The sequence below is a fragment of the Podarcis melisellensis genome (genome assembly GCF_964234715.1).
Source record: "Podarcis melisellensis genome assembly, chromosome: 12".
Lineage (NCBI taxonomy): Eukaryota > Metazoa > Chordata > Lepidosauria > Squamata > Lacertidae > Podarcis > Podarcis melisellensis.
The window spans coordinates 60,586,010-60,614,008 of NC_138544.1; the positions used below are offsets into that span (position 1 = coordinate 60,586,010).

Genomic DNA, 27,999 nt, shown 5'->3' on the forward strand with positions numbered 1-27,999 from the left:
TCTCAGCAGTGTAGGAGGGGGGGCAGCAAGCACAGACGACACTCAGACACAGATACAGGAACTGACGGACAGACAGGTGTTCATGCAGGTGAGCCATCCCTTGACCTAGAGATTCCCCACCTGGCGGAGGGGGAGACCGCGGGGTCTTTTCCACAAGGCCCCCCTCCTTCCTGAATTGGGGGTGGGGGGACTGACCATAGGGCCCCCCCTACAAATAACCACATCCTGCAGAGCGTCCAATCTGGGATTCTTTTAATGCTACTTCGCATTGTTTCACCCCCACCCCAGTCCCAGGCCGGAAGAGCCCCCCCCCCACGGTCAAGCCCTTCTATTTGGGGTGGGGGGGGAGAGCAGGTTCCCTCTGGCTGCCGTCCTCTTGGTCTCCTCTGTGCAGAAAGGGAGGAGGAGGAGGAGGAAAGGGCGTGTGCGTTGTCGGGGGGGTGTGCCCCCCCACCGGAAAATGCCAGGCTGCCCCACTCCCCGCACTGTGCTGGGTCCTGCAGGAGGAGGCGCCTGGTCCATTTCGCCGGGAGCAGAGGAGAGAGGAGGCGCAGGTTTCTTTGGGGGGGGGTCCCCTTCCTTCAGCAGGCGAATTCCTCAAAGTTGCCTAGAGTCGGGTGACGAGGTAGCATGTTCGGGGTGTATCCAACACTGTCCGAGTGACTGCACAGCGTGTGGCAGGTGCTCTGGGGGGCAGAGAGATGGGGGGTCAGTGAACAGCAGCTGGGGGGCAAGGCTACCGTCATCATCGTTCCCCCCCCCCCAAGGCAGGGAGCTGAGCTGCTTCCAGAGCCCCCTGAGGATTTGGGGTGGCCTGGAGGGATGCAATGGAAGACACCCCCCTCCATGAAACGTCCACGCAGGTGAGATGGAGATGGAGGCTGAACCCCCCCATAGGGAAAAGGGGGCCGGCAATGGGGGGCTGGGATGATGGACCACCCCCAGGTAACCAGAGCAGATGGCGTTTGAGGGTCCCGGGGCAGGGGGGAGATCCCCCCCCGAGACAGCTTTGCATGCCCCCTGCTTGCCTGTAGACCGAGGAAGGGGTCAAGGCTTGAGTGTGGGCCTTTTCAGTTGTAGGTCCAGACAGGGGAGACCCCCCCCCCAAAAAAAACACCCATGCCCTGCAACTGCTCTGAGCAGCTTCCGTCATCCAAGAGGCTCTTGCCAAAAACCCCTTTGGCCAAATCTGCGCTTTGGGGCAGGGGCAGGGGGCTGCCCCCCCTCTCTTGCAGCTCTCCTGAGCACCTGTGGAAGGTATTTTGCTCCTGTTTGTGGAGGTTCTACCATGACTAATAGACTCAGGGAAATGTCTGTGTGTGACTCAGTGGCCCCTTTGGGGAGTCTGCAAATGCAGCACCACTGTTGGGGGGGGGAGAGCAGGTGGAGGAGAAAGGAGAGCCCTGGGGATGGATCAGGCCCATGGCCCCTCTGGCCCGGCATCCTCTCCTGGCAGCAGCCAACCGGATGCCCATCATGGGAAACCCAAAAGCAGGATTTGAACACAAGATCCATTCTCTACAGAGTTTCCTGCCTCTGGTATTCAGAAGCATCCCCTGACAGCCTTCACCTCGGGAATTTGCCTGATCCTCTTTTAAAGCCATCCAGGGGGGCGGCCATCCCTGTGGCAGGGAGTTCCAGAGTTTAACTGCGCTGCATGAAGAAGTCCTTTCCTTTAGCCTGTCCTGAATCCTTCAGCTTCATGGGACGCCCAGGAGTTAGGAGACAGGGAGGAAGTCGTTTCTCTGCATATCTAGCTGCCTTTTCCCAGGGCAGACCAGCTCCATACTGCCTGCTTTCTCTCGCGTGCGTTTCCTTAAAATACTCTTCTATTGGCGGGCACCCCAGAGGTCATCCAGCCCAACCCCCTGCAATGCAGAAATCAAATCCACTTTATCTGGGCAGCCAGATTCTGGCTGCAGCCTCTCCTGGCTCCCTGAAGCAGCAGCGCCTTGACCAGGAAAACGGGGTGGGGGGCAAGATTCAGAAGGGGGCCCCTGAAAGGGATCCTCTACCTGAGAGGGCGAGGAGGCAGCTGGGTGCCAGGGCTGCGGGGGAGGTCCGTGTGTTCCTGGCGCAGGTGAGATGCCAAATGGAAAGGGGGAAGGAGATGATGAGACAAAGTGGGTCAGGGTGGGGAGGCACAAAGAAAGGGGGCAGGGAGGGGGCAGAAAGAACAATGAAGCAACACTCGAGGCAAATGGTCCCAATGGGGGGGGGGATAGAAGATGAAGTCAGTGGAGAGGGGAAGGGGTCCCTGGGCATGCGCAGAGAGCTTTTCCATCCCACCAACAAAACCCCAGCTCTCCACATTTGGGTGGGGGGCCATGTACCGTACCCAAAAGGCCCATTCCCCACTGCCTGTACCCCTCCGCGTTTGGGAAAGGTGCAGATGGGGGGGGATATGATTTTATCCCTCAGGCCGCCCCCTCCCCAGCCCCCATCTGCCCCCCTTTGGGCTCTCCAAGGGAGACGGGGGAGGTCTTTAGGCAGCCTTGGTTCACAAGGGCCTGAGCCCGGGGGACTGGGGGGGCAGGAGGAAACGCGGGGGGGCGGGGCGTTTGCCACTTTACCAGGTTGTCGCTGTTGCTGCGATCCGCCTGCTTCCTCGCCTGGTAGTAGCTGAGAAGTTTGTCCCGCAACACCTGCCAGGCAGCAGAGGGGGGCGGGGGAGAGAGAGGCAGAGAGTGGGGGTCCCTGGCTGGCTGGGGGGGGGGGTGAGAACCTAAGAAGAGCCTGCTGGATCCGGCCAGCGGCTCATCTGGTCCAGCCTCCTGTCCTCAATGGCCAACCTGGTGCCCATTATAGGGAACCAGCAAGCAAGATTCGAACACAAGCCAGACTTTCCCCTCCTGGGGTTTCCAGCAACTGAGATTGGGAAGCATCTCCTGCCTCCGACTGTGGGGACAGCGCAGAGCCATCCTGACCAGGGGCCATCAGCAGCCCTCTCCCCCTCCATGCCTTTGTCTAATCCTCTTCTAAAGCCCTCCATGGCCTCCTGTGGAAGAGAGTTCCACAGTTTAACTTCTCTTTAAAGGAAAAGGGACCCCTGACCATTAGGTCCAGTCGTGGCCGACTCTGGGGTTCCGGCGCTCATCTCGCTTTATTGGCCAAGGGAGCCGGCGTACAGCTTCCAGGTCATGTGGCCAGCAGGACTAAGCCGCTTCTGGCGAACCAGAGAAGCACAAGGAAACACCATTTACCTTCCCGCCACAGCGGTACCTATTTATCTACTTGCACTTTCACCTGCTTTCGAACTGCTAGGTTGGCAGGAGCAGGGACCGAGCAATGGGAGCTCACCCCGTCACAGGGATTCAAACTGCCAACCTTCTGATAGGCAAGTCCTAGGCTCTGTGGTTTAACCCACAGCGCCACCCGCGTCCCTTTAATCTGTCCTCAACCTCCTGACACTCAGCTTCACTGTCCTTGCATTCTAGTGAGAGAGAAAAATCTCTGTCCAGAATGCGTAACTTTACAAACTTCTGTCCTGTGTGGCCTTTTCTCCAGCCTCAAAAGCCCCAAACTCTGCACGATTTAATCCGAATCCTCCTGAGCAGCCGCAGTGTGCCTTCCCCCGGCAATGGCGCTTCCAGACCCCCCCCCCCGGCCTCTCCATCCCAGCTTCTCCCTGCCCCCCCCCCCCCCCGGCCACCACTCACCTCATACAGGTAGTCGAAGATCTCCAGGATGGTGAGGAGGCTGGCGCCAATGAAGAGTCCCATCTGGCCCCCAATGTCCCCTGGGGGAGGCAAACAAAGAGAGGTCACTCTGCCTGGACCCCCACCCACCCCTAAGTCCTCCCCGCTCCATCCCTGGGGCCCCTCACTCACCCAGCAGCCCAGCCACTTCGTAGGCCTTCTTCTGCTCGATGGTCTCGTAGTTCAGCGCTTCAAAGAAGATGTCCAGCACCAAAAGATTCTCCCTGAGCACCAGATTGGGGGGGGGGGTCAGAAGAGGCAGGCAGGGGGGAGCCCTGGGCTTGGCCAGCCTCCATGGGCCCCCCCCAAAGCCCTTGGGAAGCGCTCAGGCAGGGCTGGAAGGGGACGCCATCGGGCTAGACTGCCCCTGCACATGGGGTCTCCATTTGGGGGCCATTCATTAGGGGACGGGTTGTGTGGAACTGGAAATGTCCATGTTGCCTGACTGTGGGAGAGCGTTTGAGCCTCGATGCCAGAGGTTTTGATGGATCTTGTGATAGGAATTTTATGGTCTTAGATATATGGTAATGTTCATAAGTGTACCAACCAAGCACATACATAGATCAGCACAGGAAGGCCAACCTGGAACCATTTTGGTTCCTAAACTGACTAAATCTTTTCTCTGCAAGGTCAAAATGGAAAAGCCTCCCCATTGACTTTTCCTTCACAAATCCTGTCTTAAGGGCATGTCTGTGTATGAATAGGGTGAGCCTGTGACCTGACTCAGGAACTGAGTATTTATCACTACAAAAGACTGGCCAGGCTCCCCAGGGTATCCAGTCAAGTAACCTGCCAGACAGGAGATAAACAACATCTAAATTTCTGTTTTAGACCGCCTTTTCTGTGATGTAGGTGTGATGTATCTGAGGGGTGGTCTTAGGTTACACCCCTTCTGTGATGTATGTATGGTGTTTCTGGGGGTGGGCTAGACCTAGAGGAGGGGTATTTCAAAAGTTTTTATAAGACCTTGCACACTATTCTTCTGGGTCTTTCCTCTCTCCTGCAAGTGAGGGGAATACCCTGTTGCAACAGTTCAATAAAGGCCAAGCCTACAGGCTGCTGTTTTGCTCCAAGTTATCCTGGTTGGTGTCTTTGTTTTGTCCAAGGGAGCCCTCCGATTTTTCCGTTAACAATCTGAATTTAATTTATACCAAAAAAATGACCAGCTAAAGCAGCTCTTTGCTGGAGATGTCATAAGGACAAAGCCTCTATAGGCATGGACTTTGAACAAATATATTGGTATTTGGAACGAGTTGATGTGGAATGGAGGGGGTTATTAGCAACCATATATAGATTAGGATAAAAGGGACGCAGGTGGTGCTGTGAGTTAAACCACAGAGCCTAGGACTTGCCAATCAGAAGGTTGGCGGTTCAAATCCCTGCAACGGGGTGAGCTCCCATTGCTCGGTCCCAGCTCCTGCCCACCTAACAGTTCGAAAGCACCCCCAAGTGCAAGTAGATAAATAGGTACTGCTCCAGCGGGAAGGTAAACGGCATGTCCGTGCGCTGCTCTGGTTCGCCAGAAGCGGCTTAGTCCTGCTGGCCACATAACCCAGAAGCTGTATGCTGGCTCCCTCGGCCAATAAAGCGAGATGAGCACCGCAATCCCAGAGTTGTCCGCAACCGGACCTAATGGTCAGGGGTCCCTTTACCTTTACAGATTAGGATAATATCACTTATGTTCCTTTTTAACCAGGCCTTTGGTTGACCTCATTAACATCCCATACACTTTTAAAATGTGGCTCTTGGGGGGGTATTATTGGATTATTGCTTTTATTTTTATTTTATATACTGTTATCTTTTTATGTGAACTGCCCTGAGACCCCCGGAGATAGGATGGTATATAAATCCAATTAATAATATTAATAATAATAATAATAATAATAATAATAATAATAATAATAATAAATAATGAATACCACACTTATAAATGAAAATCTTTCAACAAAGTACCAAAAGGAAGAAAGAAGGGGGCTGGTGCAGCCGGGGGCCTCTTTCCGGAGGGGGCCAGCCGTAGAGGGGGCCCAGTGGAGGGGGGCTTCTACTCACGCGATGTACTGCTCGCTGCGGTTGTACTTCTTGGCCAGGTACTTGGCGGAGGCCTTGCTGGGGATCTTGACCACGGAGAGCTCCTTGCCGTAGCGCACCGTCTCGCAGGGGGTCTGGCAGGAGCAGAACTCGTTGTCCTTCTCCACCAGGAAGTCTGGGGGGGGCAAGTGGGGCAGGTCAGGGCTGGCCAGAGAGGGACAGGAATCTCTCTCCAGCCCCCTGCCCAACCCAGGGGTCCAGAGGGGGGTCCATGCTTACCCAGGGCCGGGTCGGCACACTCCTTGTACTGCTCCGGGGTGCAGAGGTTGGCGTTACCTGGGCACGAGGAACAGCGGTTGAGGCAACGGAGGCACGGCGGGCAGCAGAGCACCCACTTTCCTGCATCTCCTTGTGAGGGTGCTGGTCATTCGAGGTGCCCTGTAGGGTGGGCACCTGGGCCAGTCAATGCCAAGGGCCTTTGGGGGGTCCCCTTGACCCACTGCCGCCCCCCAAAGTGCAGCGGGCATTGCCAGGGCCAACGGGGTGTGTGTCCCATTGCAGGGAATTTGACTCAATGATGTTTGGGGTCCCTTCCAATTCTACCAGTTTACAATTCATTGGAGGTTTCAAGTCAAGTCAAGTTCTTTATTACGGTCATAGACCAGCATAAGCAAAACATCTAAATAAGTAGCATAACAGTATGAATCTAAGTGAATAATTATTAAATAAATAAGAGCAAGAACCAAACATATACATAGAATACTTAATTAGGCATAGATAATGGGTGAGTAAAAATTTATAAGAAAAATTAAAAGATCGGTTAACACAGCAATATGGGGTGGGCTTCAGAAGTCCAGGTTTACCAAGTTTACCAAGTTTTGTTGCGGCAAAAGCCAGCGACACCAAACATCACAAGGTCAAACAAAAAGGAGATCCACAAGAACATCAAGAAGAAGAAGAAAAAAGATTACACAAGGGAACTTCGCTATGTGCCATTCAACAGCAGAAATCTACGCTTCCTGATTGCTAAAGCGCAAAATTTGGCCACCTCATATGATATTGAGCCCGAGGAATCTTCCAGAAGGTATTTTCTTAGAATTTTGGGGGAGGATTCCAAATAATGCCGTAGGGGTACGAATTTTGACAAAAGCGGCAAGATAAGTCGAGCTCGCTCTTCACTATAAAATCTGCAGGACAGAAGGATGTGTGTAACAGATTCTACCCTATCAGACATACAGGGGCAGAGACGTGCATGCATCGGTACCCGCGTGAATTTGCCGTACAGCACTGCTGAGGGCATTGTCTCAAAGCGGGCTCTGGAGAAAGCCCATCTATAAGCTTCGTTAGTGATGTTAGTTAAATAAGGGGCAGCTGCAAAGTTAGGCCAAGCTTTTAAACATCTATATGTCTCCGGGAGTAGGGCGTCTTCTTGTTGTAATTCGACATCGTAAAGTCTCTGAGTGATAATTGCCTTTGCCTTGTTCTGAGTTCCAAGAAAGAGATTTTCAGGGTTTAGGCCAATTTGTTTGATCTTGTTAGTTATTTGCATAAGCCAAGGAGGATAGGGAACTGCGGCCAGGAAGCAAGGTAACAGTCCCTTAGGATTGTAATGGATTTTCAGCCAGAGGGATATTGCTTGCTCCCAGACTTTTAATTCCACTCTGGGTAGTCCTGCCTCTTGCCTTAAGACTGCATTAGGTGTACACTTTGGGGTGGCAAATAGTGATCTTAAGAATTTTGATTGTACTGTTTCAAGGGTCTTAAGGTTGACAGAGGGGCTAATTTGAGTGCCATATAGGAGTTGGGCTAAAGATTTTGCCTGAAAAACTTTTAGGGCCATCGGTAGAAAGCCAGCTCCTTTCCTTCTGAATAATCTAAGGATGGCATTTGCACTTCTTCCTGCTGATATAGCTGATGTGGTCAGGTGTGTTGACAATTTGGCATTGTAAGAGAAAGTAATGCCTAAGTATTGGAAGGTCTTAGTCTGTTCAATGGCGTTTCCCTTTACGCTCCAATTATCTTTCCTGAAGGAGCGGTTAAAATGTACAATTTTGGTTTTGGCAAAGTTAATTGTTAACAGTTCAGTGTTACATTGGTCACTAAACTTTCCTAAGGCACGTTTCAGACCCACTTTGGTTTGAGAGAGAAGAACAGCGTCATCCGCATACATTAAAACTGGTACTTTTCTGCCGTTAGAGAACACGGGGGGGTGGGTTTCGATTTCACGGCAGCATGTGACCAGGGAGTTAACATAGATGTTAAATAAAAATGGGGCTAATAGGCATCCTTGTCTAACTCCTCTTTGGACTGGGATTTCTCTAGAGAGTCTGCCGTCCTGTGCAAGTCTTATCTGGAGGGTGTTGTTCTCATGAAGCTTAATCATCAGAAGTAATAACCTTCTGTTAATACCCATATTGGCCAATTTGGCCCAGAGCCTACCCCTGGATACAGAATCAAATGCTGCCTTTAGGTCCACAAAGGCTGCATACAGTGACTTTTTCCAATGTTTCACATACTTATAGACAAAATAATCTAACACTAAGCAGTGATCAATAGTGGAACGTCCAGATGTAAACCCTGCTTGTTCAATTTCTAGTAAATCATTATGATCTAACCATTCACATAATTTTAGGCATAGATGTTTTGTATAAAGTTTGCAGATCACATTCAGAAGACTAATTGGTCTATAATTAGATGGGTCAGAGGGGTTACCCTTTTTAAATATAGGCACAATTATAGCCAGTCCCCAATCTTTAGGGATTTTAGTTGTCTTATCTATATATGAAAATAGATTTGCAAGAACCGGGGCCCACCAGTTTATTTGCGCTTTCAGAAGTTCAGCAACAATGAAATCACTTCCTGGGGCTTTGCCAGATTTCATTTGTAGAATTAACGAAGTGATTTCAGTTTCAGATGTTGGGGGCCATGATGTATCATTGTCTAAGGGGATGTTAAGCAACGCAGAAGGTCGATGTTCTCTAAACAGCACTTTATAGTGCTCTTCCCATGAGTTTGCAGGGATTATTGTGCCCTCGTTAGGAGCTTTGGTTTGGCTGGAAATAATTTTCCAGAAGTTGGTATTGTCTTTTTCTATTGACGCTTTTATGAGGGCCTGCCAGGTGAGAGAGTCTGCGGTTCTTTTTTTGGTTTTTAGTAACTCTTTGTAGTTCTTTTTTTTAAGTTGTAACTCTAATTTAGTGATAGGGTTAGGATTTTGCTGGAAGACCTTAAAGCATTCCCTGAGTATAAGTTTTGCCTGGATGCATTCGCGGTCAAACCATTTTTTGTTGGTAGGGGACGCATTGTGGCTAGATCTCCCGAGTCTTGACAATAGCGGTTGGAGTTTTCGGATTAATGTGTTATAATGGCCAATTGGGGAGGGCTCTTCAGTATCGTTGGAGGTCAGATCAGCCCAGAGGAGTTGACCTTCCATTGATTGTGTCCAAATGCTGAAATTGTTATTAACAATTTCTAACTGGAGGTCTGGGGTTCCTAAGCTGCGATTCCCGCATTGTAGGGGGCTGCCCTAGATGCCCTTTGGGGGTCCCTTCCAGCTCTCCAGATGGAGATGCCAGAATGACCATGCAATGACAGGTCAACCTGAGTATGCGGACCCCAGGAGCCTGCCCGGGGCCACAGCCTCCCACGTCTCCAGCAGCCCAGATTTGATGCCCGTCTCCCCGCCCCGAGCCCCTCCCCCTGCCCCCGACCTGGCATGTGCACCATGCGGCAATTGCAGTTCTCGGCCAGGTAGCGCGTCTCGCAGTCGATGCGGCAGGCGGCCATGCTGTAGTTGGCAAAGAAGGCCGACTCCACGGGGTTGGATTTGCAGTCACCCCACGGCGGGGGGAGGTAGAAGAGCTGCGGAGGAAGTGGGGAAGAGGGGGGTTTGCTGACCCCTCTCAGGACCTCTGGTGTCCGTCATCACCCCAAGACCAAGCCCCCCTCTCTGCCCCACAGATGGGCTGCCGGGCAGCGCTGGGCGCATTCCTAGAGAAATCCCATAGGAGACGGCAGGAAAGGCTGAGAGAGCCAGGAAGCCGGCCCTGGGAGCGGGCAGGGGGATCTCACTGCCCAGAAAGCCCGGCGCACAAGAAGGGCACATACCCTTTGCTGCTGGCACGAGACGAAGGTCTGGAAGCCGGGAGCAACGCCAAAGCCCAGCTGGTCGATGGAAGGGGGCTCGTTCTGACTGTGGATCTGCACCTTCACCCCAGCTTCGTAGGAGGTCTCATCTGCAACACAAACACAAGCGCATTGGGGAGAAGGAAAGGGCCGGATCCTGAGTGCGGGGGGGACTGGTGCTGCTCCTTTCCTGCGTGTGAGGGGAGCACCCTGTTGCAACAGATCAATAAAGAACAGGCTTACTAGCCGCTTTGCTTCTCAATATTCTCTGCTTGGCCTCTGTTATTTTCTCCTACCAATAGGGAACCCACGTAAGGATTCTATACAGGCTCTTGGATACCCCATAAGAGAAAAGGGCAGATTTTTATCGTTTAAAACATGAGCCACCCTGAGATCTGCAGATGTGGGGAAGCAAATTTAATAGTTAACATGCGAAACTCCCTTCCACAGGAGGCGCTGATGACCGACAACCTAGATTAAAAGAGGATTAGGGAAAGTCATGGAGGGGGAGAAGCCAATCGAGGGCCACTAGCCATCAGGGCTACGATCTGCCTCCGTGGTCAAAGGCGGCAGCGCTTCTGAGTACCATCTACTGGAAGCCACCAGAGAAGAAAGGTCTCTTGGGCTCAGGTCCTGATTGGGCCATTGGCCGGATCCAGCAGGATCTCCTTCTTGTCTTCCGTCCCTGGGCTCTGTGCTACCCCTGCTCTGCTTTCTCTAAGACAACCCACCGCCCGACCCTTGGCCTCTTGTCTCCCACCCTTTTCTCCTCCAGAATCTGCCCAGCCCCACTGAACTCTGCCCTAAGCCGGAGGTCAAAGAATAACCGAATTGTAGACCTGGGACCCCAAGGGCCATCTAGTCCAGCCCCCTGCAATGCAGGAATCTCAGGTCAAGCATCCAGGACAGATGGCCAGCCGACCTCTGCTTAGAAACCTCCAAGGAAGGAGAAACCGCCACCTTCTTCATGAGACCATTCCACTGTGGAACAGCTCTGCTTGTCAGAAAGTTTTTCTGTATGTTTAGTCAGAATTTCCTTTCTTGCAACTTGAAGCCAAGGGTTCGAGTCCTTCCCTCTGGAGCAGGAGAAAACAAACTTCCTCCATCTTCCATGTTACAGCCCTTGAGATATCTGAAGGCGGATCTCATTTCTCCTCTCAGTCTGGAGATAGGGGCACAGCAAATAGCCTGAGAAAGTATCACTTTCAATGGGCCCCTTCTCTCAATGGAAGGGCCGATTTATCAATGAACAATACTTCATTCAGATATGATTCTAAAACATGAATCAAACAAATATTCTGAACAAAACAGGCTGTGGTTCACCTCTGGGAGACCCTCTCAAGTCTAGAAGGAAATTCTGGTGTTTGACAAGTATCTGTTGACTGGCCCAGCAGGGCGGCTTCCATGTATGAATGGGGAGCTGTGTGACAACGGGTTCTGGAGGGCAGGCATTCGCCAGTTCATAAGGATGTCTCAGTCCTGTCGTTCTCAGCTATTGCCAGGCATCTGCAGGAACGCTGAGCGCGACCCAGTTTGCATAACCACCATTTATGTTTGCATCTTTCGGGAGAAGACTCTCAATTCCAGTTATGGGGGGGGGGTTACATCTTTAAAGCTGTTAAATGTTACAAATATTATGCATAAATGTATCCTTTCGACTTGACAGCTCAGGGAAGTTACCAAGCTTTAACAATCATATAAAATCAACTCCTTTGCCAGTTTCCTTCATTCCACCGCCAATTTGCTTCATTGGCCAAGGACTTGGAAGCCACTCGGTCCCCACCATAATCCCTCAAGTGGGAGGTCACGTAATCACAGGAAGGTACTCATAGGTGTCAATCGCTGGGCAAAGGCACCCCTCCGGACTTGCACAGGTGGCAGACTAGGCAAACCCAAGTTCTATTGTCCCTTTATAGTAGGTGCTTAGAATGTACTTCCCAATACATATCCTGTATCCGCCTGTTGCCCCAACACATTCCTCCTATGTTAATCGTGTATAACCCTCCCCTTTTCTGATGTAGCAATGATGTAGTGATGATGCTTAATGAACTGTATTCTGGGATATGGTGGGAAAGTTTTAAAAGTCCTTGTCACCCCATCCTTGGGGTTCAAAATTTCTCTTTCAACCTGTTGCGCAATAAAATTTGGTCTACAGCTATCTGCTCCGGCTGGTGCCTGGACTCTTTCCTTTATTCTGCAGGGACCCGCGGGCTCTGCCCGACCAGCTGGGGGACTGAGCAGCCTCGCACCTAGATTTATTTATTTTTTTAAATAATATTTATTACTTTTAAAGCTTACAAAAAAGGAAAAGAAGAGAAAAAAAGACAAGAGAAAAAAACAAAAGAGAGAAAAAACAATACAATACAATATATAAACAATACAAAACACAACCTTAACACATTAAACTAAATACATTAAACTAAACTAAACTAAACCCTAACCCTAAACAAAACAAAACAAAAACAATTTAAAAACATACGTCACTCCTTTTCCATACTCTATCTTTCATTCCCTTGTTTCCTCGACCTCCTCTCACCTCCCATTTTGTATTCCACTTCTATTAATTGTTTCAGCAAATCCTTTCCATCTTTCTCTATTTTCTATCATATTATAAATATGAGCATATTTTTAACCTTATTTTCCATTAAAACCAAAATACTTATATATGCTTAACATTTCTACTAAGGCCATAAAATTTCTTTCCACCATTTTTCTATCACTCATTAATTTTACAATATTTCTATATATAGACTTTAAATTTTCCAATCTTCTTCCACCATCTCCTCTCCCTGGTCTCGGATTCTGCCAGTCCTTTCCGTCAATTCCATATAGTCCATCAACCTGGAGATCTTATGTCCGAGGCTCTTAACTCTCTTCCAAGTCCCTTCTGCAGGTCTTCTTCATATTCTTTAATGCTAAAGAGCAGATCTCGGGAAGACTCCGACCTAACAATGCTTTTATTCCTTCTCGACAGGTCAGCCAAATTTCCATAGTTGAAGCTAAGATCCATAAAGTGTTTCAGGACATGTTTCAAGATTCCTCCAAATCCAAAGGCCCCCAGAACTTCAATCTCCTCCTGACCCAAGTCCATGTCCCAGAAGTCAGTTAATCCCTGCATAGAGGGATCTTTCCAACTTTCCTCCTTCAGTCCGAGCTGGGATCCGATCCTCAAAATCTGACTTTTTCTAGATTCAGTCATAAAAGGCCTCAACTTATAGTCCTCAATTTGCTTCTGTAAAACTGAGGATCCCGCTTGTATTACTTTAGGTTCAACAACAACAACTTTCTCCTTCTCCTCCACAATTTGTCCTGCCAAAGTAGATTCCTGTACCAAGTCCTGAATTATTTCTGTGTTGGTGCTCACTTTTTGTCTCAAATTAATCACTTTTTGTCCCAAGTTAACAATTTTAATAGTCATATCATCCGTCTTGTTGTGAAGCTGTTCCAGCGAATAGCTTATCTTACATAATGCAGTCACTATGGCTTCTCCTGTCAACATTCTTAAATGGTCCAAGGTCAATCTCTGGTTCTCACAATTTATTATCTTGCAGCTGGAGATTCCCCAGTTCCACTCCTGTAACAGTTTCAAAAGCTCCCTCTAGAGGGAAACAATCTCCACTTGTATCAATCCTTTCAAGCACAATTTAAACTATAAAGTTAGTTTCAATTTTCAGTTACTTTTCCTCCTTTTTAAACGCAGAAGAGGACAATGGAAACAGTATATTTCTCTTATTTAGTTAGCTGTCAAATACGTTCTGTTCACAGTCAATGAACTCTCCCAAAACGTCACTCTTTCTAGCAGCCCGTTTCCAGGTTCAGAGCGGTGGTAATTTGATTTTTCACTCTCTCCTGCAGGCTCGCTAGGTCCAAAATTTCCCCCCTCTTCTCCTGCTTCCAAGGGGGGTTTGATAATTTTAACCGATGGAAATTTAATCCTTTGCCAAAGGTTTTCCAAGACTTTAGCTTGTAACGTCTTTGCTTCAATCTATTTACAAAAGGGGAAGGCGGACTTCCTGTTTTAAACCTTCCCGTTTTGATGCCAAATTAAGATATTTAAAGATCCAATTTTCCGTTCTACTCACGGGTAGTTTAAAGTCCAATTGTCCACAGGAAAAAGTCAGTGCTCTCTGGCAACAGCAATGCGGCTTCACTCCGTGAAAAAAGCAGTTGATTCGAAGCACCGCGCAACTCACCCCACGTCGCTCCGGATCCCCAAAACAGGGTTTCCCCGCGAGTAGGGGAGGCACAAAAGGTGCCAGCCGAATCCCAGGTTCACAAGCTTCTCCTGCCTGCGATTTCAGTGGGTCTCCGCCCCTCACACCTAGATTTAACACCCACATTGGGCAAAAGATTCCTGCATTCCAGGAGGTTGGACCAACTCTGTGATTTGGTGATCTTGGGTGGTCTTTCTCTTCTAATTTCTGAATGCACCGTGTTCAAGGCTCCACTCCTCCTTTTGCAACAGACCAATAAAGGTCAGCAGCTTTCCTTGCTTCCTTGGTGTCACCTCCATTTGCATCCCTGACCGATAGCGGACCTCAAGGGGTCCCTTGGTGGGGACTTGGGCTGTAAAAGCCGACCTCCAATTTTTTCTTATACAGTAACAATAATAAAGGTGAAATGGGAGTTTAGGAGCAGAAAGAGGAAGAAGGAAAGGGGGTCCCCTTCTGGGCAGCCTGGAAGCTTCAGGAGGCTGAGAGAGACCCACATCCCTGAACCCCACAGAGGGGGCAGAGGAGAATTCAGCTGGGCCTGGGATACTGCTGCTGCAGGATGAGCCCCACTAGCCAGCAAGGAGCAGATCCTGAGTAACTCTCTGTGGCTCTGAGATCCCCAGGAATTTCTCCTGTTGGAAGATCTGCAGTCAAAATGGCAATTAAGTTAGCTCTATAATCATAAGAAAGGGTTAAGACTCTTAGACAGGGGTAGGCAACCTAAGGCCCGTGGGCCGAATGCGTCCCAATCGCCTTCTCAATCCGACCCGCAGACGGTCCGGGAATCAGCGTGTTTTTACATGAGTAGCATGTGTCCTTTTATTTAAAATGCATCTCTGGGTTATTTGTGGGGCATAGGAATTTGTTCCTTTTTTTCCTTCAAAATATAGTCTGGCCCACCACATGGTCTGAGGGACGGTGGACCGGCCCACAGCTGAAAACGGTTGCTGACCCCTGCCTCTTAGAGTTCCCGTATTCCCAGAGAAGAATCTGTGGTGTCATATCCCCTACATCCCATGGCATCTTAATTTTAATTTTTCCTCCTTCCTCCTTGCCTCAGTGTCTCTCTTCCTTTTGCAGCCAGCAACTGAGCAGAAATACATGCCTGGGCTTTGCTCAGAGCTCAGACTCCGTTTTGGAAACAAATTTTGTCTTTTGTAACTTAAGACGTATTTTTACCTGCATACTGTTTTGATGCATTTGCTGCCTGCATTGAAATGTAAGTAAACCTTTTCATTTATCTTACAAAAGTGTGTGCTTCACTCTTAGCAATGGGGACAAAGAGGGGAAAGGTCAGCAGACCATAAATAAACAGGGACAAAAAGGTGTATTTGACTAATTCCTAGCTTCCAGTAAGCTGCAAAGTGCCTAAGTGGTTTTACTCTGCTAAAAGTGATTCACAGCCTGTTTATTCTCATATTTCACGTGCAGGACAGGAGATTTATATTTTAATGGACAGATTTAATCTTCAATCCACTTCCATCATCTCCTGGGATCAAACAGGGCCCACCCCCAAGATGGACCCCGTGCCCACCCCAAGCCCTCCCCTGACCCCTCACTCACCCGTTTCTCCCCAGACAGGCAGGTACTCATCCTGCTGGATGTTCAGCATCAGTTCCAGACCATTGCCCGTTCCGCCCTTGACCGTCGTGAGGAGTTCGTGGCCGGGAGCCCCCGAGTTGAAGGTGTAGCACTTTCCCAGCCGGGTGAAGATCTGCAGGAGGGGGGAGGAGAAAGGGGTGGCGTGAGGAGGAAGGCGGAACAGAGGAAGCTGGTGATTCTATGGTCACCAACTTGGACAGCTTTAAAAGAGGATTGTGCAAATTCAATGTTCATTTTGAAGGCTCCTAGCCAGGTTGGCTCTTCTCTGCTCTCCACTGTCAGAGGAAGTGATGCTTCTGAACCCCAGTTGCTGGAAACCCAGAGAGTTGCTCTTGAGTTCGAATCCTGCTTGCTGGTTTCCCTTTGGCCACAGCGAGAACAGGAGGCTGGGCTGCACATGGAAGGTGAGAGGAAGCAGTGGGGAGGGAATCGATGACCCAGGAGGGGCTGGACAGCCCCAGAGACTCCTTCCACCCCAAGCCCCCAGCCCCGGTCCTGGAGCAGGGCCTTCCCAAATCTTGCGCAGGGCCGTTTTTGCAGCATGAGAGCCTCCCCTCTGGGCCCCGCTGACCCAAAGCGCACTGCCCCCCCCGTCCTCCACGCCATCGTCCGTCTCGGGTTGCGCTGACGCTGCTCCAGCCTCTCGCAGGAGACGTTGGTCGAAGTGGCAGGCCGGGTGCAGCTGAGCGCAGAGTAACAGGAGTGGCCCTGGGGACCAGCTGAGCTGGGGGGGGGGCAGAAGGAGAAGCAGGAGGAGGAAGAGGCAGCTGCTGGAGAGGAGATTGCCAGGAGGAGGGAAAGATGACCAGAGGGGGGTGAGAAGTAGCAGGGGGCATGTCAGTGGTATCTCTGGCCCCCCCCCGCCTCTGGGCAAGCCCCCCACCCCCAATGCCCAGCCCTAGACGCAAACCTCTGGTGTGTATTAGAGACTGAGATATCCTGCCTGAGGGAAAAGGGGGTGAGCCTCATCTTTTCACCCAGAGGTGGGGGGTCTCTGGCTAAGTGGCTTCATTAGTCATCGTCCCCCAGGCCTCCCCAAGTGACCCCCCGCCCTCTGCTGACACCCCACAGAAAAGGACCCCAAATAGCGGCTGCCATCCAGACTGAGCCCCAATTTCAATTCCCATCTTTTGAGGCCTGCTCTCGTTTTTCTCCCACTCTCTGACATCGACTCGTAGAGCTGGAAGGACCCCGAGGGTCACCTAGTCCAACCCTGTGCAAGGCAGCCAATCAGGTAAAGAATCTCTAATCGTATATGGGACTCCCAAAGGGCATCCAGCTGAACCCCAGTGTGGCTGCCATTAGGAGGTATGAAGCTGGGGGGGCTCTGAGGGTCCCCAAATTGGGGTGTGGGGGTTGGGGAGGCCCAGGAGAGGGGACTCACGGCGGTGAAGTTGTGGGGCCCGCACTGCCGGGTCCCGAAGCGGCAGTCCAGCAGCATCTCCTCCAGGCTGTGGGCCGTGCGCTCCACAAACTCCTTCATGTCGAAGCGGGGGGTGGGGTAGAAGCCGAGCCCCCCCTCGTCCGCCCTCCCCAGGGCCCTCAGGTACTCGGGGAAGGCGGGGGCCTCCACGCCCAGCAGCTCCTGGCCCACCCAGTGCAGGTCGTTGCGCGTCAGGCGGGAGCGGCGGACGCGGTTGAAGTTGCAGAGGGTGACGGCCGGGAAGAGCAGCAGCCGGCCGGCCTCCTCGTCCAGCATGGTGACGTGGTGGTACTCCTTGTAGTACTGCACCCGCTCGCCCACCTGGTACAGGAAGATGCCCAGCGCCAGCAGGACGGCGCCCGCCCAGGCCGCCCGCCGGGGGGTGAAGGGGCCCGGCAGGAAGACGTGGGCCAGGCCGTGCAGGGTGCAGCTGCCGGCAAAGGCGGCAAAGTCGGAGGGCCTGGGGGCCGCCTCGTCCGCTCCAGGCTCCTGCATGGCCCTCGACGGTCGGGAGCTGCTGCGGGGTTGTGTTTCAGGCCCCAGAGGGAAGCTCTGGGCAGCAGAGGAGGAGGAGGAGGAGGCAGCTGATCCCGGGCAGGTGATGGAGGAGGAGGCTGCTTGGCCCAGGGCCAGGGGGGCAGGGAGGCAGGGCCAGGAGCATCCTGGCACTGGGAGGGTAGGCCAGGGAGCTCCGGGAAGGAGGGGAGGGCCTGGGTGCTGGGGGTGCTGCACTCAGGCCCCACGTGGAACCCTAGAAGGGTAGAGCTGGAAGGGACCCCCAAGGGTCATCTAGCCCAGCCCCCCGCAAGGCCAAAGGATCACTGACAGACAGCCACCCAACCTCTGTCTAAAGACCTCCAAGGGGGGAGAGTCCATTGGTTCCTGACAGTGATTGGCTGGATGCAGAGGTGTTACAGGGATTTATGTATAGGTTGGGGGGGTCGCCCCTCCAGTGGGCACATGCAGCCCACTACCAAAACCAGCACAAGCGCTTTTGTGACGTTTGTGACTTGTCCCCACAAAACACTTCATCACTGTTTCTTCCTATCCATTCAAAGGACCTCTGCTGCACGATACCAAATGTAAGAATTCACCGATAAATGTATCTCTGTACCGGCTCACTGGGAAAACTTCAGAAATTCCTATAGACACTCAGCTCCTCAGCAGCCCCTCTGCCTGAGTGATAATTCCTCGCATCCTGATACCTGAGTGCCAGACAGGTAGCCATTCCAGAAATAACAAACCCAGATGAAGACAAAAGGGTGGGATTAACTTGGCTGGGAAACAGGGAAATGTCAATATCTCTTTTGTTCCACTTGATGGGCGTTTGGTGGAGGGCAAGGGGAACCATGGGGCAGGGTCCAGGACGCCCAGATTCCGGCCACCAGACCTCCCCAGCACCACGGCTCAGAGCCTGGGAAGTGGGGGTTGGGGAGAAGGGGGGGGGAGTCAGAAGCTGAAGAGGAAACAGGGCAGGCACTCAGGGTTGCACCCAACATTGTGGGAGCCCGGAGTACATGTGTGACATCATGCGCACATGTGAAGTCACACACCACCGCAGCTGGAGGGCCCGACAGAGCTCTCCACCGCGGTGGGAAGGCCCCATAGAGTCGCCCCTCAGGGTACCCACAGTAAAAAAATTCTGGGTGCCTCAACACCCCCAGAGATGGTACTTATGTAACAGGGTCTAGTGAGGAGGAAGAGGCTGGGGCAGAGAGGAGTGCAGACTCAGAGACAGAAGCGGAGGCTGGAGCGGAGGGTGGCCAAGAAATGAGTCTGTTGGTGAAGAGGCGTGGCTCTCTCTCTCCCCCCCCCCCACTGCAACAAGCTCTCCTCCCCACTGGTCTCCCAGGACCAGGAGAGGGGTGAAGAGGGTGGAGCAGAGACAGACTGGGCATCAGAGTCTCCGGTTGCTTGGGAAGGACCACGTGGGGAGGAGACTCTGAAGGCTGTGGGAAGGAAGGCCTCCTAAGTGCCTCATTGGGGCAAGATCTACCCGGAAGAGTTCCTGGGATCACTAGGCCTGGGCTGCTTTGTCTGGGAATAAAAAGTTTCAAGAAACAGAAGTCTAGTGTCTGGATCAAGGGAAATAAGAGACCCACTCTCTTCTGCCTTGGTCAGACCACACCTGGAATACTGTGTCCAGTTCTGGGCACCGCATTTAAGAAGGATGTTGACAAGCTGGAAGGTGGGCAGAGGAGGGAGACCAAGAGGATCAAGGGTCTGGAAACCAAGCCTGATGAGGAGTGGTTGAAGGAGCTGGGAATGTCTGGCCTGGAAAAGATGAGGCTGTGAGGAGATCTCAGAGCCATCTTCCAATATCTACAGGGCTGTCACTTGCTGGTTTTCTCCTGCTCTGGAGGGCAGGACTCAAACCAATGGATTCAAGTTGCAAGGAAGGAGATTCCGACTAAACAGTCAAAAAACCTTTCTGACAGTCAGAGCTGCTTGACAGTGAAACAAAAGGTGATGAACTCTCCTTCCTTGGAGGTTTTTAAGCAGAGGTGGGCTGGCCTCTGTCAGGGATGCTTTTGTTGACTGGATGAGCCTTTGGGTCCCCTCCAGCACTCTGGTCCTACGAGATGACTTCCCTGACACCAAACGGTTCCATTCTAGCTCTGACCATCAGAAAGTTCTTCCTGCTGTTGAGCCAGACTCTAACCTTTGTGGCACCTGAAAGGCTAACATGTTTCCTAATGGCATAAGCTCCAAAAGGCGACCCCTGAGCCCATGCAACTCTCAGCACATTACAAAATGAAGAACAGAGCATGTGCACTTAATGTCTTTCACTCACTTCCTGCTTTCACCCAGTCACCAACTTGCAGCCTAACCTCCTTTGCGGGGCTGTTGTGAAGATATAGGAGGTGTAAAATGGTCCTTATACAACAGACATCAAATTGGGGTTCCTTTAACAAGATTGGTGCATCTTTGTTCCATAACAGTGGACTCTCAAGCTGCAAATGTGATCTGTGTGGGATGCACATTCACAACCCGCAGCATCCACAACCCACAGCGCCACATCTGCACATGCGCAAAGCACGATTTAGCACTCCTGCGCATGCACAACCACCGGAGCCTGGAAGTAACCTGTTCTGGTACTTCCAGGTTTCAGCGGTCCACAACCCGAAAATACGCAACCTGAAGTGTCTGTAACCCGAGGTATGACTGTATATGTTTGCAATACTTCCCACCCCCTCATGCAGATAAGTATGGGTTCAAAATGGCAACCAATCTTAATCTGGTCTGCTTTTCCATGTTTTAGAACCCCAAAGTCCAGTAAAAAAAAGGAAAAGTTTCTCCCACTTTCCAAAGGCGGCTCAGTCAAAGAAAATTTTAAACCTACATTCAGCAATAAATTTCACTGGGCATTCTGCCACATTCTTTCTCTCTCTCACACACACACATACACAAAAGCACACATGTTGTTGACAGTAAAAATGATGCACAGGAGAGGAAGTCTGAGAGCTAAACAAAGACTGAAGGGGGGGGATTTTCAAGGTGCAAATGACTCAAGATTCTCAAATATTTGGGCTGCAGTCCTAACCCCAACCCCACATACCTGGGGCCTTGCTGAATTCAATGGGACTTACTTCTGAGTAGGCACAGGAGTGCACTGTCAATCACTGTGAAAATGGCATTTCAGAAATATGGCTAGTGGGCGGTTGGTGAGAAAGACAAGGGAAGGTTTTTTGGGGGGGGAGTGTTTAAACACAGTAAAAGCTTTGCAAATCCATGGCTGGATTGCGCAGGCAGAACTGCACACAAGATGGGGGAGAGACGCCCCCGGCCTCCTCCTCCTCCTCTTCCAAAGGACAAGGCAGCAAAGGGGGACATTGTCACCCCACCTCTTCCCCCCTCCCCTTTGGGGCAAAGCTGGAGAGCTGCTCCCCACCAGCACCCAGGCAGGAGGGCCCCCCTGCTTCTCCTTCCCCTCTGTCCCCAGTAAAGATGCAAGCCGGTCCCAGCGCACAGGTGAGGGGGCAAGGCAAAGCCAGGGAGGAAGCCCCATCTCACCTCTCTTTTTCTCCCCCCCCCCGGCCAAGAGCCCTTCCAGACAGCAACACATGCCCCCTGCCCCCAATCTGCTGCCATGTTCTGCCCCCAAACACCCTCCGCAAACCCCTCAAAGACAGAAAGCAGGATGGCCTCTGTCTGCTGCCCCCACACCAAGCCCAAACAGAAGGGGAGAGGGGGCTGCACAGACAGTGTGAGGGGAAGGGTCCCTTCCAACTTCTGGACCTGCTCTACAGAACAAGAGGAAGCCATTGTGTCCTGGAGAAAGTCTGCTCTCCAGTCAGGTGGGTGCCCTGCACAGTTTGATGCCTAACTTTGCTTCCAGGTGGGCTGCAGACGGATGTTTTATTCTTTTCATTGTTTTAAAGAAAGCTCAGGCTCTGGGGACTCAAGTCCTGGCACCCTTGCTCCAGCTGCACCCTGGGCGATTCAGCTTTGGGGAGGAGGCAGGGAGAAGCCTCCCAAGGACCCAAGAAGAGCCTGGCGGATCAGGTCCAGCCACTCAGCAATTAGAGCACAGCCATCACGGGTCATAGCCATCGGTGGCCTTTTCCTCCTCCATGAATTTGCCTAACCCCCTTTAAAAGCCATTCAGGTTGGTGGCCATATCTGCCTGATGCGGGAAGGAGTTCCACAGTTTAACTCAGGAAGAACGGCTTTCTTTTATCTGTAACAGAGTTCTAGGAGGTGGGAACAAGGCCAGCTTTTGCTTAAAAACAGCCAATAACAGTTAGAGTACCAGACTAGGACCTGGAAGAAACCAGGGTTTAAATGTCCACTTGACCACCAAGCGAGTAGCCGTGAGGGCCATAGCTGAGTCAGGTGCTTCGTGGAGAAGTACCGTATTTTTCGCTTCATAAGACACACTTTTTTCCTCCTAAAAAGTAAGGGGAAATGTCTGTGCGTCTTATGGAGCGAATGTGTAGTCCCTGGAGCCGAATTGCCCAGGGGAGAAAAGCAGGTCCTGCTTTTTAAAAAAAAAAAAAAAGAGGAAAGGGGGTGTTGAAACAAAGCCGCTGATCGATCAGGGAGAGAGATAAGGGATGCTAGAGATAAAGGAGTCTGCCTGGGAGGGGGGAGGCAAAGACAGCAAACTTGCAAAGGGGGGAAACAGAAAGACTAAAGCAATAAGGAGAGAAATTGGAAGAAAAGGAGAAGTAAAAAACTGCTCCAACTAAGGAAAAGACACTAAGGCAAACAAGAGGGAAGGGAGTGTTGAAAGGAAACAGCTGATCGGTGGGATCGGAAGAGCGATAAGGGACCCTGGGAGAGGGGAGGTAAAAGCCCATGGATCCTCAGGATTTTTGCATTGGATCACCCCAAATTCACCATCAGATCACATAGCATGACCATGGCTACAGCCTGCACACAAAAAATCATGCACCCACTGTTTCGTGGGGCCGCAATGGTGCAAAAACATGGTTACAAAGCACGGATCCACATGGATCCTCAGGATTTTTGCATTGGGATCACCCCAAATTCACCATCAGATCATATGTCCTGGGGGGGGGGGCTACTCAGCAACCTTCCTCCTCTGAAGTGGCAAAACTTGCAGGAATTATTCAAGGTAATTGAGTCTCAGTCCGTCTGCAAGGAATCCAGGCAGGCACAGCGGAGGAGGAGGAGGGCAAAGCGAGGCTCTGGGATGAAATGGCTTAATTGTGCAGGGAGCTCATTTGCTGGGTGGCAGATTAATCCCCCCCTTGAGTCTGGAAGGATCAATAGTGCAGAAACACAGAACTAATTGCAGCCGGTGTGTTGGTGTGTTGTTTTAAAAAGCAAAGGGTGTTTGTGTGAGAGTGAATATTGGGGAAGGGAAAGGAAGTGGGTCAGGGCGTCTGAAAACACCCCTGCAGAAATCAATAAATCGATGGCCTCTTCTGCACAGAAGAGCAGAAATGGGTGAGGGGGCCAGATGAGACCAGGAACGGCCCCCGGTTTCTCAGAAGGAGAGATCCAGAAGGGCAGGTGTTTTCTTCCTTTTTTTGGCTAAGGGAAGAAACTGCCGTGTGTGTGTGTGTGTGTGTGTGTGTGTGTGTGTGTGTGTGTGTGTAAAACCACACTCTGGGCACCTTCCTTGGCAGGCTGCCCCTCTCGTGAGATGCTTCCCCCACAATGGCTATCCAGCTGGAGCCGGCAGGACCCTTCCCCATAAGCGACCCTGGGGGGGGGAGCAGCTGCTGCCCTGGCAACAAGCTCAGTTGCCTTGAAGATGGGCAAAGTCACCATGGCAACGGATTGTCCCAGGAAGGAGTGGATGTTGTCAAGGCAACGGGTGCTTTGGAGGAAGTGCAACGGGGAGGGGGGAGCCACGGGCAAACTGCAGAGGCCCCCTGGCTGTGGGGCAGGAGACTCTGGGGTCTCCTCCACTGAGCCGCCTGCCCAGGGCAGCACCTTTGGGGAAGCTTTTGATCTGGGCAATCCAGAAGCTTCTTTCAAGGCAAACTCAGGGCCCCTGAGCCCACAAAACACATACTAAAGTAGTTCTCTCCCCCTGCTCAGTGGCCTCCCCACATACAGTCCTCAAAGGTAGACTGCCTCTCGCCATGGAAGGCCCATTTCCAGCTGCCGTGGCCAATGGCAATTAATAAACCTGTTGCCCCCAAAGGGAGACTTTGCATGCTGCCCCCTTGCAAAGGAGTCCCTGGTTGCCCCCCTGGCAGAAGGGGCCCCTGGACTAGGCCAGGTGGGGGGGAGGTTTTCTAAGAGGTGAGGAATTTGGGGGTCCAAGACAGAGGCAGGGTCATTCCTCTGGGGCAGGTGGGTGTCCCAGTGGCAGGAAAAACAGAATAATGTAACTGAAGAGTTGGAAGGGACCCCCAAAGGCAATCTAGTCTTCCCCTACCAGCTTCCAAGCCTCAGGTATCGGGGGGGAGGGGGCCTGGCAGAGGAGCGGCTGTCCTTTCCACCCATTCAACTCCCCTGCCCCCCACTTTCCAAGACCCCCCCAGTCTCCTTGGGGCATGCAAAGCTGTGTGCAGGGGCAACATTTCATAGTTTTGGGGGGTGCTGGTGAGAGATTTGCAGCAATACCCTGGGATACGTTTAAGATGAACTGGAAACCTGGAGTGTGAGGGGGGGTGTCTCTGTGAGGAAGAGGAGCTGCCCCCTCCCTGGACAACCCCTCCACAATCTGACCGGCTTCACAGCGAAACTTCGTAACATAAGATTTTAGGCCTCCCTAGTCCAGCCTCCTGTTCTGACAAGGACCAGGCACAATGGGGAGCCCCCAGACAAGATCCGACCACAGGGGCAGCCCCTCTCCCTTCTGTGCGATTGGGAGACATTGACTGTGGAGGCAGAGCAGAGCCATCCTGGATGGAGCCCCCCAGAGCCCCCTCCCCCCTGCATGAACTGGCCCAGTCCTCTTAATGCCACCCTGACCACAAGGGAGAAGGGCATCAGCTTAATGGGCACCCAGGTTGAGACCCTCAGACGCCCTGGAAGCCAAAATGAGAGCAGTTGTGCCCCAGCCTCAGAGAACCAGACCCAGCAGGAGCCTTGATCCAGACCCTCGTTTTAGGGTCCATAAGCCCCTAAAACGGTCAGGGAGCCCCAGGAAGGACAGCGTAGCAGGTGCTCCCTAGACCTTATGAGTCCCACGCAAACCCCACTGGCACCAACTCTAGGGAGCCCTGGGTGCCTGGGCACCCATAATTTTTGTGGGTGCTGTGATGGGGCTTCCAGTTTCTACTGGAGTCGCATCAGAGGCCTGATGCGATGCCCAATGCAACCTCTGAGGCAACTTCGAAGGCCCTGTGAAGTCACATGATGGCGTGGGGGCCATTGGGCTCTCATAATCTGGGGCCCAAGTTGGCGGAGCCCGTGGCCCCGCTTCTGCCAGCTGTGCTCCTAGACTGAGGGATGATGGCATCAGGTTGGCTCTGCTCTGTGCCCAGCCTGGCACAGGAGGGGGGGTCCTGCAGCCCTGAGGGGGCCCCACTGAGGAATCTGCTCTCCTGGCCCTAGACTGGAGCCTCCCCAGTCCCAGACAGGCAGACACCCCGCCCCCTGCACAATGCCTCTCTCCACAACAGCCAAATCCTGGGGGCCAAGGTCCCTTCCGCCCCCCAACTATCTGAGGGGACCAGCCCCCCAAAGGTTAATGAGCATTGCCATTCAAACGGTGTGCCTGCACTACGTCTTATGACCAATTATACGGGGTGGGGCTTACCTGCCCCCCATATTTTATTCAAGCTGCCCCCCCACTCACTGTTGGCCTTAGCAAGGCCCTGCCCATCCCCCTCACTCCTGCTCTCCCCATAGCGCAGCTGACTCCCCACTGCCGTGACTGCCTTCTGGTGTCCTCCCACCCAAACCCTTAATTTCCTGGGCCTCTATGTGTCCCCCCCTGAGTTCTGTCCCCCACCTCTTTCGATCAACCAGCCTAGCATCCCTCACCACCTTGTGGGTGGAATGGGGGGGGGGAGGCAGAAATTCACACTCCGCAGCCCCTGAAGTGAGGGAACCCCATCAGGTATCCACTGAGACAAAGCAGCCCCCACAACAACCCCCCCAGTGGAAACCCCATCTCTGCTGGGGTGGCCCCTTATAGAGAAACCCCCATAGGAGCCAACTCCTAGGGGAGGCCGGGGCCCCACAACACTGGTGCGCATTGCCATTCAGATGAGGTGTGTCTGTGCCATGCCTTGGAATCAGTTATGTGGGGCAGAGCTTACCTGCCTCCCCCAATATTTTATTCAAGTTGGCACCCCGTTTTGCATATTCAGAATCTGGGGCCCGTGCTGGTTCATGAGATGGGGCTTTTGCTCATGGGGGGCTGATCTCGCTCCACTGCAGGGAATGAGGAGATGGGCCTCTGAGCCCCCCAGCCCCGGGGAATGGCTGCCTTCCTCTCTCTCCCCACCAGAAGACTCCCTTGACAGCTGCTCCCTGCAGCACCCTAAGCAAGGCTGGCCTCTCTGCTCTCCTGCTCACCCCCCAGCTCCCCCACAAGCAGACCTGCCTCCTCCTGCAGCTGCTCCCAGGTGCCCCATTGCACCAGGAGCAGAGGGCTGTGGCCGTGGCCCCCCGTGCAGCTCTGCTGTGCTCCCTTTTCAGCTGGGGACCCCGAGGGACCTGCCGCAAGAGGTCTCAGCGCTCACTGTCTCCAAATAGCCTTGGTCCAGCAAAGTCAGCCACGGGGCTCCCCCCACGCCCCTTTCATTGCACACTGATGCCCACTTGTGCTCAGGGTGGGACAGGGGCAGGTAGATGCCACCCCCAAGGCTGCGCCCAGAGCTGGTTCGCAAGAAGCTCTCAGGCCAGTTCTCTGCCTCCAGCTAAGCAAATCCTCCACCTCACCCCCAATGAATGGGGCTGTCCATGCTGCCGTGCTAAATGCAGGCTTCTTCCTGGGATGGGGCCACCCCAGCAGAGATGGACCCTCTCCCCGCCCCCCCAACACCCCACTTGGGATCCCAGAGGAGCGAAACCTCTGATGGCACAGGGCAGCCCCAGGTGCAGGCAACGGGGGCCCTGGAGCAAGTGCCCAGGATGGAAGAGGAGGGAGGAGCGCAGGGTTTGGGGAGTGCCGGCTGAGGTGGCGATTTGGCTCCCCAAAGCCAGGAGTCCTGGGTTCAAATCTTCCCTGGTCAGGCATTTGCTGCTCTTTGCTGGACAAGCCCCCGCCCCCAGGGCTGAACCACATTTAGCTGCCTGTGGCGAAGGGCAGGATGGCAGCCCCTACACCCCCCCCCCGCAGAAGCCAATCTGGGCTGATTGCTGCCCTGACCTCATGCTGAACTCAAGGTGTGCATGCGGTTCCCCCGCACATAGTGCTGAGCCCAAAATAGAGAAGATCTATAACTGAGAACATCCATCTGGGCGTCCCAAATTTTGGGCATGCTGAAGTCCCCATATTATCAAAGATGTCCAAAGTCTGCCCCTTCCTGACCCCAAACCCTGGGAAGAGGAGAGCGTCCCCCACGCCCAAAAGGTGACAGGTGTGTCTCTCTCCTCCAGCAGGTGGGACCCGCAGGAAGAATTGCCAGGAGGGCTGCTTGCCCCTACCTGGTCCGGGACCTGGCCTCCCTCTGCCCGACGGTAGGACCACTCTTCCCAGCATCCATACATAAGGAGAGCCTCCAGCTGGATCCGGCCCGCGGGGGGCAGCCCAGCCCTGCTCCCCGTTCCCTCAGTGGCCACGCAGCCGGCACCCTCCGTGGGAAACGCGCAAGCGGGACGGGAGCGCGGGCGCTGCGCGGTCCCCTCTCCTCTCGCTGCAGGCCCTCCCCGGCGGCGCCCCGGCGCCCTGCCCTCCCCGGCCCCCTTCCCGCTCCCGGGTCCGCCCCTCACCACCGTGAAGTTGCTGGCGCTGCAGTTGGCGCCCCGGAAGGTGCACTGCCAGAGCATCTCGGCCAGGTCGTGCCCGGTGCGGTTGTAGAAGTCGGCCATGTCGAAGGGGCGCGCCTTGAAGCCCCTGAAGTTGGCCCTGTCGCGCAGCGCGGCCAGCAGCTCGGGGTCGCCCAGCGGGGCCACCTCGTGGCGCGCGTCCAGCAGGGCCAGCAGGTCGCCCACGTGGTAGAGGTCGTTGCGCGTGATCTTGGAGAAGCGGAACTCGTTGAGGTTGCAGAGGGTGACGGCGGGGAAGGTGAGGTTGGGCGCGGCCACCTCGTCCAGCTTGGTGACATGCGGGTAGCTGAGGAAGTAGGCGACGCGCTCGGCGCAGACCAGCGCCAGCAGCGCCAGGGAGCCCCCGAAGGCCAGCGCCCACAGCAGGCGGCGCAGGGAGCGCGAGCCGTGCGCCACCAGGTGGCTCAGCCCGTGCAGGGACGAGCCGCGCGCGAAGGCCCGCAGGCCGGGCAGGCGCTCCCCGCGGGCCATGCCAACCCCGGGCACCTCCCGCATCATGGCATCTCCCGGAGGGGCGCCGCCCGCGCGCCGCGCAGCCCCA

General features: G+C 53.2%; 1 protein-coding gene across 3 annotated transcripts; it reads right to left on the bottom strand.

The window, feature by feature from the left end:
* Positions 1 to 229: 229 nt before the first annotated feature.
* ASIC3 (acid sensing ion channel subunit 3) lies at positions 230 to 27,971 on the bottom strand. 3 transcript variants are annotated; one of them, XM_081882502.1, is made up of 12 exons: positions 27,402 to 27,968; positions 17,052 to 17,411; positions 15,629 to 15,779; positions 9,834 to 9,961; positions 9,437 to 9,587; positions 6,006 to 6,062; positions 5,748 to 5,901; positions 3,831 to 3,922; positions 3,660 to 3,739; positions 2,574 to 2,645; positions 2,016 to 2,071; positions 230 to 686 (listed from the first exon to the last, which is right to left on the bottom strand). In XM_081882502.1, exons 1-12 carry the CDS (start codon positions 27,954 to 27,956, stop codon positions 608 to 610), a joined length of 1,935 nt encoding a protein of 644 aa, XP_081738628.1. In that variant the 5' UTR covers positions 27,957 to 27,968; the 3' UTR covers positions 230 to 607. The 3 variants fall into 3 exon arrangements, with proteins under 3 accessions (XP_081738628.1, XP_081738626.1, XP_081738627.1); XM_081882500.1 differs by lacking the exon at positions 17,052 to 17,411 and having other exon boundaries at positions 27,402 to 27,971; XM_081882501.1 differs by lacking the exons at positions 2,016 to 2,071; positions 17,052 to 17,411.
* Between the last annotated feature and the right edge of the window lie 28 nt (positions 27,972 to 27,999).

What these genes read in the sequence shown, in the direction of transcription:
- ASIC3 (XM_081882502.1), bottom strand. Translation starts at nt 27,956, where the DNA reads ATGATGCGGGAGGTGCCCGGGGTTGGCATGGCCCGCGGGGAGCGCCTG. An exon ending in CGCAGCGAGCAGTACATCGC is followed by an intron (nt 3,923 to 5,747) that starts GTGAGTAGAAGC and finishes TCTGGTGCTCAG; the next exon opens with GGAGAATCTTTTGGTGCTGG. An exon ending in TCTTCGACTACCTGTATGAG is followed by an intron (nt 2,646 to 3,659) that starts GTGAGTGGTGGC and finishes GCTGCCTGGCAG; the next exon opens with GTGTTGCGGGACAAACTTCT.